Below are 14,153 nucleotides of genomic sequence, written 5' to 3'. Positions count from 1 at the left end.
AGATTAATTAATAGAAGCAGTAACTTGATCTTGCCAAATAGTGAGCCCGCCTCAATGTATGAAAACATTTATAACTTGCTTATAGTTGTTTATTAATGATTTATAAAATGCTTACAACTTAATTAACAACCGTATTATATACTGTTTATAAATCATCATTCATTTAGCATCATTCAATCATTCATATGGGTATTCTTATTCTAAGGTGGGAATAATATTAATAATAACAAAGTAATAATGACATTTTTGAAAAACCTAGTTAAAACCTATGCGTAACTGAAACCTGTTACAGTTACCGAGAGAAAATATATAATCAAATTACTAATTAAAATGTAATGATGATTACAACCAGATATTCTTTTCAGGTTTCCTAATGGAGATCTACACTTTACTGAGTGACCTCTGGTGGAAGAAGTATTCAAGTGAAAGTCCTGCATTAAAAACCTTACTTAAAGGGCCAGTGTGTAGTATTTAGTGGCATCTTGCAGACTGCAAACACGTGGCCTCACTCTCCCCTTCCAAGCATGTGGTGGAACCTACAGAGGAAAAATGCAAAATGCTGTATCTAGAGCCAGTGTTTGGCTTGTTTAGTGAACTCTTTAGAAACATGTCAGCCGTGCGGCCTCCGTGGAAGAGGACCGGCACACTACAGCTTATCCTGAGGGAACAAAAACATGATTCTTATTTTCAGGTGACCATAAAACATTATATTCCATTCCTGTCATATTCTGCAAATAGACCCCACTAAATCTTACAAACTAAACCTTTAAATGGAAATATTCAAGTAATTAGGAAATTGTACTTCAAGTATCAAAAGTAAAAGTAATCATTGTGTAGTAAAATGGTTCCTGTCAGTGTTTGTATTATATGTTTTGGATTAATATTACTGCTGCTTAATGATTATGTTGCATTTAACTAGATGTTTAAGCAATGCACCATATGAGATGTAAGATCATCATATGCTTGTAGTGTGGCTGTCCAGTGAGGACCACATATCTCTAAAAAGACAGCTTTTCATGAGCTCAGAAAATGAGCCCTGTTTACAGCTTTGTGGACAATGCATTTCACATAAAGGAACACTTATTATTTATTTATTATTTCCCTGGACAAGAAGGTTATGCAAATCTGAATCTGAAAAGTAACTAATAACCAAAGCTGTTAGAAAAATGTAATGGAGTAAAAGGTACAATTATTATTATTGTTGTTCCACCCAAATTATATAATAAAGCTAATATTTACATATTTATGACAAGGTTATTTATAGAGAGACAATGCAACACAATTTGACCAAATCTGTATTTGTGTGTTTTGAGGTCTATTGCAGGCATCATTCATTTACTGCAACGGGCTGCTATAAACTACCATACTGATGTCCACAGACTCACTCTAACACCATAGAGGAATAACGTTGTGTTTAAAAAGGAAGGGGTGACACATTACTCTGTTTTGGAAAGTAAAATATTCCTTATTTTTTTCTAAATCAACATTCCTGTCATAGTCAGGCCTCTGTTTCTAAAAATGGGGTGACTGTAAACAGAAAGTGTGTTAATGGAGCATGTGAGCTGGAGGAGGGACGAGCTCAGGACGGGTGATATAATTGACAGAAAATTTAGCAAACCACGATCCTTGTGGCGGTCAGGTGACAGCGCCCTCTGGTGGTCACCTGCAGCTGGTGCTGTTTGTACCATTCACGTGTAGTCAAAATACTGGGAAAAATACATTTCACCACACAAAAACAAATACAAGAAGCATCACTAAGTAAATTTATCTGTAATTTTACTTAGCGCTATATTTTTGAAGGATTCGTAGCATATATTACTACTAAATTATCACTACTATGGTGACAAACTTGGTAATGACCTATCCATCTAAATTTACATCAATTACGAGGTGTTATTGACGCCACAGCAGGAAATTAATTTACAAAACACCAATAATATAGACTGTAGTTCGTTTGAGGCTGGTTTTAGATTTAAAAATAAAGATATTTATGATTTGAATGGTTCGACTTGTTATGCAAAGACGCAAAGTCCCAGGAGTTTCTATATCCTTTGGTGGTACGTGAACGCAGCACTTTAGGCAGTTTTGTGTGCTTGCAAGAATTAGTTCAGTCAGCACTGTCTGCAGTCGGTTACAAGTCAAAATGCCTGTAGATTTGAGCCAGTGGACCGGGCCTCTTGCCCTAACAGAGGTCGAGGAACAGCCTGCAAAGCCCCTGACTATTAAATACGGCTCCGTGGAAATCGACGAGCTGGGGAAAGTGCTTACGCCAACACAGGTTAGTCAGCTAACTAATGTTAGCTAACCTAGCTAACAACTGAGCTAACTTTGCGTCATTTCTGGGTGTTAGCTTAAAACGTATAACGTGTGCATCATGGTAATAGCTATTTCTTATATCAAACACTGCTTTGTAGTTTCTTATTTGGTATCAATGTGTTTGCAAGTGTTTGGCAACAATGAATTAGGTTACATAATGCGTCCAGCGTGTCTGCAGCTGTAGTAGACGGCAAATAGCGCCTCCTAATGGGCGCCTGAGCTGCCAAAGCTGATCCTTACGGCCGTGTAGAACCTCATAACAACGAAAGATCTCGCGAGAGTGGTAATCTCAAATAAAATAATAAGCTTTCCCCTACCCTAGTAAAGTGTGTGTGCAAATAAAGCATGCCAGATCGTAACCACAGCATTTTAAATTATAAATTCTTTTTTGTTTGTACGGCGTGCACAATTAGTAAACCCTTCGCACAAGCCTCGCGAGGCTTTCGTAAATCAAGGGTTCCCTTCTAGACAGGGCCCACCCAGCTACCCAAACGTTAAAACTGACGCACCAATTTTAATTATTCCTACCCGTGTTCATCAACAGGTGCAGAACCGACCCACCTGCATCGAGTGGGAAGGATGTGACTCCAGTAAGCTGTACACTTTGGCTCTGACCGACCCCGACGCTCCCAGCAGAGCAAAACCCCAATTCAGGTGAGAAGAGCATGTGCCATTAAAATAAAGTAATGGTTGTAATGTATCTATCTCTGAATACACACCTCTATATTGCTAGATCACAAATCTTCTGTAAATGACATTTTCTTTTTTTCTTTTACACCTACTTTGGTAATGCAAACATATCAGTATCAATATTAAGTTGGGACTGTTGAGACTTTCACAGCCAGTTAAAAACTCCTTCTAGTAGCTTTAATAACGACATTTCAAGCAAATGACTTTATAGTGCTTTCAAAAACATTAGATTAACATTTTCATTTTAATTAAAGTAATTTATTTTTTAAATGTATTCTTTTGCCTTTCAACTAAGGGAGTGGCACCACTTTCTGGTGGTCAACATGAAAGGGAATGATGTATCCTCTGGCTGCGTCATGTCTGACTATGTTGGCTCTGGTCCTCCCAACGGTACAGGTAAGACAGAGTTAAACTTACACCTGTTGTTTGCTGTTGGTTTGCAGCATGCTCATTAAAACATCTCTTTTGCATTTTGGATCTTAATTTGATACTAAATTGATTAAAATTTACTTTATTAATTAAATTCCTAAAAGCCAATTACTTGATCATTGATTAATCATTATCATCCCTAAATCTTAAAGAATGTTTCCTGGTGAAATATTAATTTGGGTCCAGACTCTGGAGACTCTAAAGTTCAGACTTTTGATGAAGCTGCTCCGAGAGAATTCACACGGCTTGTGTCAAATTAAAATACATCTATTCACTGAACTGTTGTGAAATTGAAAAAATTTTGCTGGTCATTAGTCAGATTTTATCAGCAGTATCTGTAGCCTGGCACTGACATATAAAAACCTGTCTTTGTCCCCCTCAGGTCTCCACAGGTATGTGTGGCTGGTGTATGAGCAGCCAGGCAGCCTGTCCTGCTCTGAGACCGTCCTCACCAACCGCTCTGGAGACGGCCGCGGCAAGTTCAAGATCCAGAGCTTCAGGCAGAAATACAACCTGGGAGCTCCGGTTGCAGGAACCTGCTACCAGGCCGAGTGGGACGATTATGTCCCCAAACTGTACGAGCAGCTGGCTGGAAAATAGATTAAAAAAAGACTTGACTCTAGAGCGTTCAGCACTAGGATTTCCAACAGAGGCTGCTGGTCTGTTGGAAATTCCCTTCTTGCAAGAAAGAAAAAACCCCATGAGTAACAAAGCATTTTTTTTGTGATTGTGCCACTAACAGTATCTTTTTTTTCTCCACTGTTGCCTAATGACGCTGTATTAAAAATAATCTCTTTCAGCTAGGGTTGTCACAAGAACCAATACTTCCGATACCAATTCGATACCAACACGAAAAAAATAATTCGATACTTGCTTTTTTTGTGGTACCGTCAGAACCGAATATACTACTTCTCCCTCTGCGAGCCGTGTCGATTCTTGGCGGAACTGACGGGGGCATTATACGCGTGTGAGCAGCACGGAGCAGTCAGTGGCGCTGAAGAATAAAACCTGCCGTCTTAGAAAAAAATAGCTTCAGCAAGTGAGAGTGGTACAACGCGCGTGGAAATATTTTGCATTCGAGGCGCATGAATATGGAGCAATTCTAGACTCAAACAAGCCGACATGCAAACGGTGCCTCAGAAGTTTTCACACACTAAAAAATATGACTCGAATTCAACTGAGGCAAAAAAGCTGAATAGGGCAGTAGCAGAGTTTCTGCGTTTGTGTTTTTTTTTTTTTTTTTTAATCGTGGTATCGAATTAGTATCAAATCGTGAAAATTCACAGATGTTGGTATCGACTACTGAAATTCTGGTATCGTGACAACCCTACTTTCAGCTCAATAACATGACCTGCACTCATCTGCCGTAATAAAGTTGTTAAACACTGAAACGGTTGTTCTTTATGGAAAGTTTTTTGATCGTATGGTGACTGATAGTTCTAACATCTTATTAAACATATAAATATTATGATGTTAATTTATCTTCAGTGGTGGAATGAGTACTGGAAATATGTACTCAAGTAGTACTGTTCCTTTCCTGAAATATTACTCAAGTAAAACTGCTACTACTTACAAGTACAAAATATTCTTGTCAAAAACTACTCCCTGTATTAGTTACTTTTTAACCACTGGTGTTTAGTACATTATTAACAGCAGGAATCGATTCAAAAGGAGTTCGTGTTTCTCCAAAAACTCCTGCACTGTTTGCCAGTGATCAGGTTCGCCTCTTCAAACCAGTGTCTGCTGCAGTGTTTTTTCATTTGTATGGTTTTCATTGGCCTGTTACACCTTATTGACTAGAGAAATGCAGAACAGAGGTTTGATTATTAATTAGTCAGTAGTAAATAATGATTTTAAAAGTAAGTATATTACATAGTGTAATGCAGTGATTTTTGAAGTGGGGGCTCAGTAAAATGCTGAAAAAATACAACTGAAAGATTTTTTGACATATTTTCTTAAATAGGACTCAAAACAATTATCAAAATAGTTGGCAATTAATCATAATCAAATAAGTGATCAATGAAGTAATTATTGCAGCTCTAAGCATATATAATATCAAAATCATTTTTGCCATGCCTGACCCTGTAAGGCTAATGCTTTTCTAATGTTTTACTGTTTAGCACTACTGATGCTACTATTGCAAATTAAATCACTGAAAATAAAAGAAAAGTGTAAAATATATTAGTTCCAGTTGGATTTCATTCAAAAAGTTTTGTCAGGCAGATTTTTCAAACCAGTCTGCTACTTCTGTACAGCAAAAATTATGAAATGTTGAAGACATGCTGACAACTGGAGTCCTCTGGCAGCTGCAGTGAGCTGAAGCTCCAAAATGTTGCAGATTTTTCCCCAAGAGAGTCTGGCTGCAGACCTCCAGCGTGAGGCTGCTTTCAGCCAAACAGCAGACTTCAACTACTTTACTGGTTTGTTAATCATATCTTTTTTTTTTTTGCTGTTGTAAACAGAGAATATGATGAAGAATTCATATTGGACATATATAACAACACATCCTTAGTTTGTGTGATGAGCACTTTATTTACAAATATAATTAAAAGCTCTGACAGATTCATGCTTTCTTTTAACCTGGAAAAAAAATTAAAGTGCATGCAATAATAAAGCATCATACTGGTCTGGTTTATAAGAAAATACACAGCTTGACAGTTGTGTAAAGCAAAAAAAAAAAAAAAATCAAATGAAAATCCCATTGATAGATGACTCAAATACTATCTGAGGAGGGGGGAGAAAAAAAAGCGCTTTTTAAAAATTCTTTTCTGATTTGAGTGACAGTTAAAATACAATACGAAAATAAGTAAAAGCTCTCCATAAATCCTTCTATACACAAAGTACAAGTCCCCCCGCCCCCCTCCCCACATGAAGCCCTTTGTGCTAGCTGGGAGTTGGAGTTCACGTGTCACATGTATTATTATTCACATTGGCTGCCAGTGCAGAGAAATCAGTACGATACACATATTGAGTACCATGATTCACCCTCCCCTCAGTAATCAAATTCACCCGAAGGAGTCATCACATTTATGAGAAGCGTACCTGTATGTACATCGTGACATTTGTCTCTCAAAGTATCAAATTATTCAAATTTGTCGTAAAAATGTCCTGATGAATAAATACCAAAAAGTGTCGAAAGAAGCAGCGTGGATGAGCAGCTGCGGAAGGATCAGCTGTTTGATTTATCGCTTCGAGAGATTTTTTATTTTTTTTTGCACTGTTTGAGACCGAAAAAACAAACTAACGAAAAAATTTATAATCACCTCTAAAAAAATGCATGGTTGTGGAGCGACTTCGCTCGTTGAACTGCCCTCATTTTTCTCTCCCTCCTTCTCTCGTCTCCCACTTTTAGTCACACCAAAAGTGTCATCATTGCACAAGAAACAAGAAACACTGTGACTATGTTATCATTATTCTTACAAAAACATGACAACTACAGGAAGTTATCCAGCATTTTTTTTGTCATCTTGTGACACCATGAGAGGCAAGGAGGGGGAGGAAGTTTACGTGGGTTCGGGGGCACTAAAACCTGCCATCCACTCTGCCTGACCGGCCCAGAAAACAGCTCGTTTTGGAGCCGTTTTGTTTTATTTTTTTTTGCGTCTGTGTGTGTTTGAGTGAGGGCGTCAGCAGCAGTGAACACCTGCTCTGTAAGGTCAGGTCAGGTAAAAGCAGAGGAGGGGTGTACTGAGCCCAGGGGGACCACGAGAGAGATGGCGGTGGCAGCAGTGGCGACGGCGGCCCCTCATCTGTAGTCGTCCTTGGGAAGGTCCAGGGTGCCCAGGTTGCCGAAGCCCAGCCGCAAGCTCTCCATGTCGAAGCTGTCGGTCTCCCGCTCCTGGCGCTCCAGCAGGTGTTTGATCCGGTCGGTCCGCTCCTTCTGAAGGGAAACCAGCTCCTCTTCTATCTGCAGGGGACACAGAGGGACGATGGACATTCAGGGTTAATCCACTGGGGGAGACATTTTTATTTAATTTAGTTTTTAGTCCATATATATCGTTTCTGACATATTTTAGCCTTCTTCAAACTAAGAGCACTTTTCACTCATGAGGAAAGAGAAGCACATGTCTAATAACATTAATGTTGGCAGACAAAGACATGTCTTTGAGCTGGCATTCACAACACCAGGACTCTGGAAGTGGCACACATAAATGCTCAGATGAATGTTGCTTGACTGAAACTCAGCTTTTCCAAAAAAAAAAAAAAAACTGGTGGTTTGTGGGAGCAGATTTTTGTTTTGCTGACCAAACACTAAAGTTGTCCTGTCCCAACCGGTGCAACAAAACAGGAAAGTGAGGGAGCTGTCAGTCAGTATAATGAGGAGAAACTCCTCTGTGTGTTAAGCTTATGAAAAATACTTCTGTAAGAGCAGTTTTGGATTGAACTTCATTTTTAAGGTCTAATATTTAATTTCTGTTATTGGCAGACACAAATTAGAAAAAAGCCCAAAAGTATAATGCAGTTCAATACAACACAGTACAAACTGCAGCCTCTAAACATACAAGAGACTTGAACCAACCCTTTTGACGCAGTCATGCCATCACCTTTAAAAATGCTGGATTTGCTGTTTTACTACGCAGCAGAATTGTCCGTGATGTTTTTGTCCTCGACGTAGCCATTTTAAATCCTCACTAAATAATCTTTAAGATGTGGCACACTTTGATAAATATACACGTAACTGAATGCAGACTTTGATGTGCACGGTTTCTTATTGTGCAGGTGTAAGTGTGTTGTATAAGTTGTATGAATCAGGCTCCATGGTGGCAGGACTTGTATCTGCTGGATCTTTCTACCGAACACCCACATTAACTCGGCACACACACGTCCACAGGTGCAGACAAAGCACCGCGTGGTGCAATACGGCAATCTGGCCAACTACTGAGCATGCACAGAAAACTCCAGACTTTGACCATGAACCGAGCCCGAGGACAATAGTGCTTCTGAAACCATGACATCATCCCCAGTCCCAGCACGCAGGACCGGACGCGGCCAGGAGATGGCGACAGAACACCACGGACCCAGACACCACTGGACCCAGCAGAACTGGATCAGGGCAGCATTTCAAACGTCTCTTCCTTTGTTGTCGGAGTGCTGCCTACTAGACTGTGGCGATGACGTCGGTCACTTTGGAAGGAGGCGTACTCGGTCGTTCTAATCTTATCACATGTCGTTTGTATACATGGCAGGTTGTAGAATAGTCACATAAAAGATGAGTCTGTATCAGGAGTGTCAAGCGACAAAATCAGGGGACATGGGTTGAAAGAACAGTCACATTCATGTATAAAAAAGTAGAATTAAAACAAAAATATGAAAACTTGCAAAAAACAGCAGCAGATTAATTAGATTTACATTTTATTCTTTGCATTTCATTTATGGTTTTTAATCTATTGTTTTAAAGTTGCATTTCTCTTTTATTCCTTATGCTTGCCTGTTTATTCATACATTACTGTGTATTTTATATTTGTGTTTTATGTGTGACGCACTTTGTAATGCTGGTTTTGATAAGGGATATATGAATAAACTTACTCGCACTTCTTCATAATTGATGCACAAGTAATGTTAATTGGGCGCATGTAACAACCTTTTAAGAACAAATTATTATAATAAGCTTAACTGTATTAATTTTATCTTACTATAAATAAGATAACAATGTCACAACAAGAGAACAACACTGTCGTGTGGAGGTTTCACCACCATTAAGAGCGTGTGGGAGAGAAACGGTTGTCTGCACCCCGCAGGAAGGCATACCACTGTCATCACCACCTGTGGTGAGGGAAATCTGTGTGTGCGTCTGTGTGAACTCATGAATGTGTCTGTCTGGGTCGCCTTTCATGCCCGCACTGCCTGCCGAGGTGGATGCAAATGTGTATCCGGACCTGTTCGCTTGAGCATCGAGGCTCGGTGCTCAAAAACCAGCGCTGCTCTGTTTGTATTTGAACTTACTACCACCCGTCTGTGTTTGTCTGCACACGCGGCAGATCTTTAAGAGGTGTGAGTCCTGTTGGAGCAGGATGTTGGAGAACACATTATATTGTTTATGTTTTCTTGTGCATGGTGTCAGTATGTTAAAATTAGAGACAGTTTTCCAGACGTGTCCTTTTAATAAGGTCTTTAAGGAGTTTTAAGTGATTGATGACCCTAAAGGTCCTAACAGAAAAAAAAAATCGCAGCATCAAATTATTAATACAAAATATGATCATAAACTAAGACATGATATCTTATTATTATAGATTAAGCTCCACAGCAGTATATATAGCTGTTAAAATCAGTCCCACCCTTACAAACTCTAACATTAAAATCATACATGCATTAAATTATAATCCAATAATACACTATATATTATTTTGAACCAGGCCATTCTGCACAATGAGTATTTTTACATTCTGTACTTTAGCTATATTTTGATATTTTTTTTACTTTTACTTGAGTATATTTTTGAATGCAGGACTTTTATTTTAGCATTTTTACATTGTGGTATTGCTACTTTTACTTGAGTAAATGATGTGAGTACTTCCTCCACCACTGGCTGACGGCAGACACTTTCTGACAGGCTCTCCTTAAAGGTAACGTTGGTTTCACTAAGTTACGTTCTCTTGTTGCTGTTCCACAATCTGACAAGCACTTTGTTTGTGTGGGTTTTATTTAGTGGAGAACTGCAGAAAAAGAGCAAAACCTTTAAATGACGGTGGCCTCTTAACTGACTCAACAAAGTCAGCTAGTGAAGGCAGAATAAGTATGATTAGTTGGTGAATTAATTAATTCATTAATACACCCATGAGTTTCCTGGTATGACATATCAAAATGTCTACTATTGCACGTAGCCCATTCTCTTCATTTTTTTCTTTTTAATCATGTCTCCGTCAATACAGTCTTATTACTTTTTAACACTTTTAAGAGGGAGTGTTTGTGGAGGAGTAACTGTTTCATTTGTTTGAATTAATCAACAACACCTGCTCTAAAGAATGTCTATAGAGCAGTAAACAAATCAAATGTATGGCTCCTTAAAAGTGACATGAGAGTTTCCTTCACCCCACCTTTTGTTCCAGGTGAGCCCGGCGCAGCGACACCTTCTGCTCCAGCTTCTGCAGCTCGCGGTCGTGCTGCGCCTCGGTCTGCATCTTGATCTTGCTCTGGTAGGCATTGAGCAGCTCCATCTCCTGCTGCAGCTGCTGCCTCAGGGCCTGGCACTCGGCTTCCTGGGCCTCGTCCAGACGCAGCTGACACAGCCGACCATGGACCGCAACAGGGGAGAGGAGAGGGACGTACAAAAGGGACAGAGAGAGGCAGAGATGGGTAGATTGAGAGGGAGGGTGGGGGTACATTGATAAGACACATAGAAGGAGAGAGAGCAGAGAGGAGAAAGAGGGAATAGAGACAGACAGGACAGAGAGGAGGGGAGGGGAGGTGGCGACGAAATGGTGGAAGAAAGTGGAAGGGCAACAGGGACAGACAGGACATGTGGAAGGGAGGGGAGGAGGACGGGTGAGGGATTTGAAAGAGATGTAAAGAGAGATGTAGAGGAGGGGAAGATAAAGAGATATAAGATGAGGACAAACAGGGAGGAAAAAATGTAAAAGAATAAGCAACAAGTGGAAAGAAAAGCCTTTAAAGACCCACATTTATTACAGAGTTTCTGCAGGTTTCAACAAGTTAAATTTAAGACTCTTTAAGACAGCAATGAATACAATTTAAAACCCATGATGAAAAATACATGCACCGTTTGTGTTAGTGGTTGTTGGTTTTGTTTTGTAGTTGTTACAGCATGATCAACTGCCTAGAGCTGCAACGATTAATCAATTATTAACTGCCTATTCAATTAATCGACAACTATTTTGATCAATTCACCATTTTGAGTCTTTTTTTCATTAAAAAATGTCTAAATTCTCTGATTTCAGCTTCTCAAATATGAATATTTTTGGTTTCTTTACTCCTCTATGACAGTAAACTGAATATCTTTGAATTGTGGATAAAAAAAGATCACCTTGGACTTCGGAATACAGTGATCTCTTCAACATTTCCATGTTATGGATCAAACCACTTGTCAATTAATTGAGAAAATAATCGACAGATTAATCGATAATGAAAATAAGCATTAGTTGCAGCCCTACAGTCGCCAACAGTTTTACTCAAAACATTTAAAAACAAGACTTTAGTTAAATCTACTTTATAACAGGTAATGTCAACATTATAAATTAATTTTAAGACTTGTTCAAATAATATTTAAGACATTTAAAAGCCCAAAAAATAAGATTATTCGATTTAAGACTTTTTAAAGACCTGCAGAAACCCTTTTTTTTAAAATCAGGAAATATACCTTCCTGCTAGAGATGATAACAATTAATCAATAATCAATTCATTTGCAATTAAGAATTTGATCAATCATGTTAAATTTGACTGATTTTCTGTAAAATAAAGATAGCAAAGATTATTTTTATGAGCGGGCTCTACATGGTATCTGATTAAATGCTGTTATGAATATGTAACATGTTGCTGTGGAAATTTTTTTGATTGAAGGGAAGAATGCATTTGTATTTTCTAGTATATGCAAAATTTTCAAGTTTTGTTTTGATCAGGATTGACGGACTGATTGATAATGTTACCCATGATCGATTAAGGAAAGTACTAACAATTTGCACCCCTACTTTCTGCATTTATAAGAATAAATGACAAAAAAAACCAAACAAACATCACATTAATGTCTCTGCTCACCGCCTGCGAAGCCATCATCTCGTTGATGCTCTGCTCATACTGCTCAGCCAGGATGGCCAGCTTGCGTGTCTGCTCATCCTTCAGGGCCTTGAGCACCGTCTTGTGCTCGGCCTTGGGCGTAACTTCCATCTGGTGGTGGCGCAGGGCCTTGTACTGCTTGGTCTGCACCTTACACGTGTCCTGGAACTGCTTCTTGATCTGCAGCTCCAAAGCCTGTTGAAGGGGACGGAGACGGGCAGAAAAACAATGAGACGATGACAGTTCAATTTTGCTGCTAAAGGTTAAAGGTTTAAAATAGCCGTGGGCAAAAAATACGACTCCTAGTCTTTGTTATCCTCAAATCAAACCAAAATGACATTCAAAGATGACACATTTAGTATGTTCTTTCACCATTTTTCCAAATTAATTTGTTACATCCATCTTGCATCACTGTTTTATAAAAATCTTTCCAAAACATAAAAGATGTTGCTCATGGCTTACGCCATCTCAGACGTGACTCCAATTCATCTTTTCAAAGACAAAAGAAAAAATTTTAAAATGAATCTGGAAACAGAAGCGATTCCTTTTTAGTGTCTTACCGTCAAGCACCTGCATCCTCCTGACAATAACCACTACATCAATAAAATCCTCACAGTCTGCATCAACTCACTTTGAGGTTCTTGGGCTGCTGTCGGAGCTCCAGCACGTGCTTGCGGTGGAGTTCGCGCTCACGCCGGTTGTTGTACTCAATCTGGTTCTCCAGCTCCGTCTGGTGCTGCAGGCGGATCAGGTCCATCCGCAGCTTCTGCAGCGTCTTCAGCTGCCGGTGCTCCAGCTCCTGCATGGACTCGTCGTGGCGAATCAGCATGGCGTGCTCCATCTCTTTCTGGGTCTTCTTCTTGTTCAGCTCCTGGGAGGAAAGATGGCGGAAGTGGGGGAGGGGAAGGACACATGGATGACCCGCAGTGAGATGCACTGTTTGTTCAGCTTGTTTTCACACGTACAAATCAATTTTCTACATTGTTTGCTTCAAGCTTAGAACATGGGCAACAGCTGTGAAATCAATACATATCACACATTAAAACTTTGCGTTTTGGTTTTCCATTTAAACGCTTCATTTTTCTATTAACCAAAACATTAAAACTGTCATCTAAAACATGACTCAGGGGTTTGTGAATTTTCCCGCAGAAAGCTTTTGTACAAACAACAGCTTTGTAGATTATGACATTGCTGCGTTGCTTTACTCAGGATTAATAATCTTCTTAGAGTTAAGAGGAAACACCTCACAGATCTAAAGAACAATGGGTGTAATTATTAAGGACGCACTGTTGTTTGTTGAGAATTGTTTTTGTTTTCCTAATCATATTGGTCCTGTTCACATCAACAACAACAACAACAACAACAACTAATAAACAGTTTTAATTCAATTCAAAGTCTCGATCTGAACACTGGAGTTGTATAATTAAAGGAAAAATAAAAGGAACCTCCAAGTCCATGTTAAATGTATGACTTATTTAATCACAAATGCTGTTTTTAAAGATGTACGTCCTCCACACCTCTCTGATCTGTTCCTGCTCCAGGTCGTGCCTCTTGATCATGACCTTGCGCTTGAAGGCGCGGCAGTTCCTGTCGTAGAAAACTCTCTGCTGGGCCAGGAGGTGGGCCTCCTCCTCGGCCTGGGAATGCTGCATGTTCTCCTTGTGCTTGGACAGACGCTCCTGCTTCTCCTTCTTGGGTGTGCTGTGGTCCTCGTTCATCTCCTAAGAAGGGAGCAGAGGATGTATGAGAGGAACAGGACAACAGATAGCAAGGGTTAGTACTGGGCCGTAGCCAGGCATCAGTTAATCTGAACTGTGATTGGTACATTTTGGGTGGGTATACAGGATGTAGTTGACTTTTTTGCGCTGCATAGTTTTGTCTTTTTTGTTATTTCAGTTGTCTTTTGTTCATTTGTTGTTTGAGCTTGTTATATATGATGTATGTGTGTATCTATGTTATGTTAAATTACTTTACTGTGACCTTTTTTTGAC

General features: G+C 39.4%; 2 protein-coding genes across 4 annotated transcripts in view; one reads left to right on the top strand and one right to left on the bottom strand.

Moving 5' to 3' along the window:
• The first annotated feature begins 2,059 nt into the window (after window positions 1–2,059).
• Window positions 2,060–4,048, top strand: pebp1 (phosphatidylethanolamine binding protein 1). Its single transcript, XM_084729490.1, has 4 exons — window positions 2,060–2,278; window positions 2,861–2,970; window positions 3,302–3,402; window positions 3,818–4,048. The coding sequence occupies exons 1-4, from the start codon at window positions 2,144–2,146 to the stop codon at window positions 4,033–4,035; spliced, it is 564 nt and encodes a 187-aa protein (XP_084585616.1). The 5' UTR covers window positions 2,060–2,143; the 3' UTR covers window positions 4,036–4,048.
• Window positions 4,049–5,943: 1,895 nt separating this feature from the next.
• The window catches only part of taok3a (TAO kinase 3a), an 83,883-nt gene continuing 75,673 nt past the window's right edge, over window positions 5,944–14,153 (bottom strand). For all 3 annotated transcript variants that reach the window (XM_084728361.1, XM_084728362.1, XM_084728363.1), the window contains 5 exons: window positions 13,680–13,883; window positions 12,794–13,033; window positions 12,145–12,357; window positions 10,470–10,652; window positions 5,944–7,342 (listed from right to left, as the gene is read on the bottom strand). In XM_084728361.1, coding sequence (XP_084584487.1) covers window positions 7,181–7,342; window positions 10,470–10,652; window positions 12,145–12,357; window positions 12,794–13,033; window positions 13,680–13,883 — 1,002 coding nt within the window. In that variant the 3' untranslated portion in view covers window positions 5,944–7,180. The remainder of the gene's footprint in view (window positions 7,343–10,469; window positions 10,653–12,144; window positions 12,358–12,793; window positions 13,034–13,679; window positions 13,884–14,153) is intronic.

This window comes from Lutjanus erythropterus, chromosome 10 (genome assembly GCF_056507025.1).
Source record: "Lutjanus erythropterus isolate fLutEry1 chromosome 10, fLutEry1.hap2, whole genome shotgun sequence".
Taxonomy (NCBI): Eukaryota; Metazoa; Chordata; class Actinopteri; order Lutjaniformes; family Lutjanidae; genus Lutjanus; species Lutjanus erythropterus.
This window is presented reverse-complemented; position numbering and strand designations above follow the sequence as displayed.

Excerpts from the sequence above, each read along its gene's own strand:
- pebp1 (XM_084729490.1), top strand. The coding sequence starts at position 2,144 with ATGCCTGTAGATTTGAGCCAGTGGACCGGGCCTCTTGCCCTAACAGAG. Across the intron at positions 2,971-3,301 it reads AGAGCAAAACCCCAATTCAG|GGAGTGGCACCACTTTCTGG; the intron begins GTGAGAAGAGCA and ends CTTTCAACTAAG. Across the intron at positions 3,403-3,817 it reads TGGTCCTCCCAACGGTACAG|GTCTCCACAGGTATGTGTGG; the intron begins GTAAGACAGAGT and ends TGTCCCCCTCAG.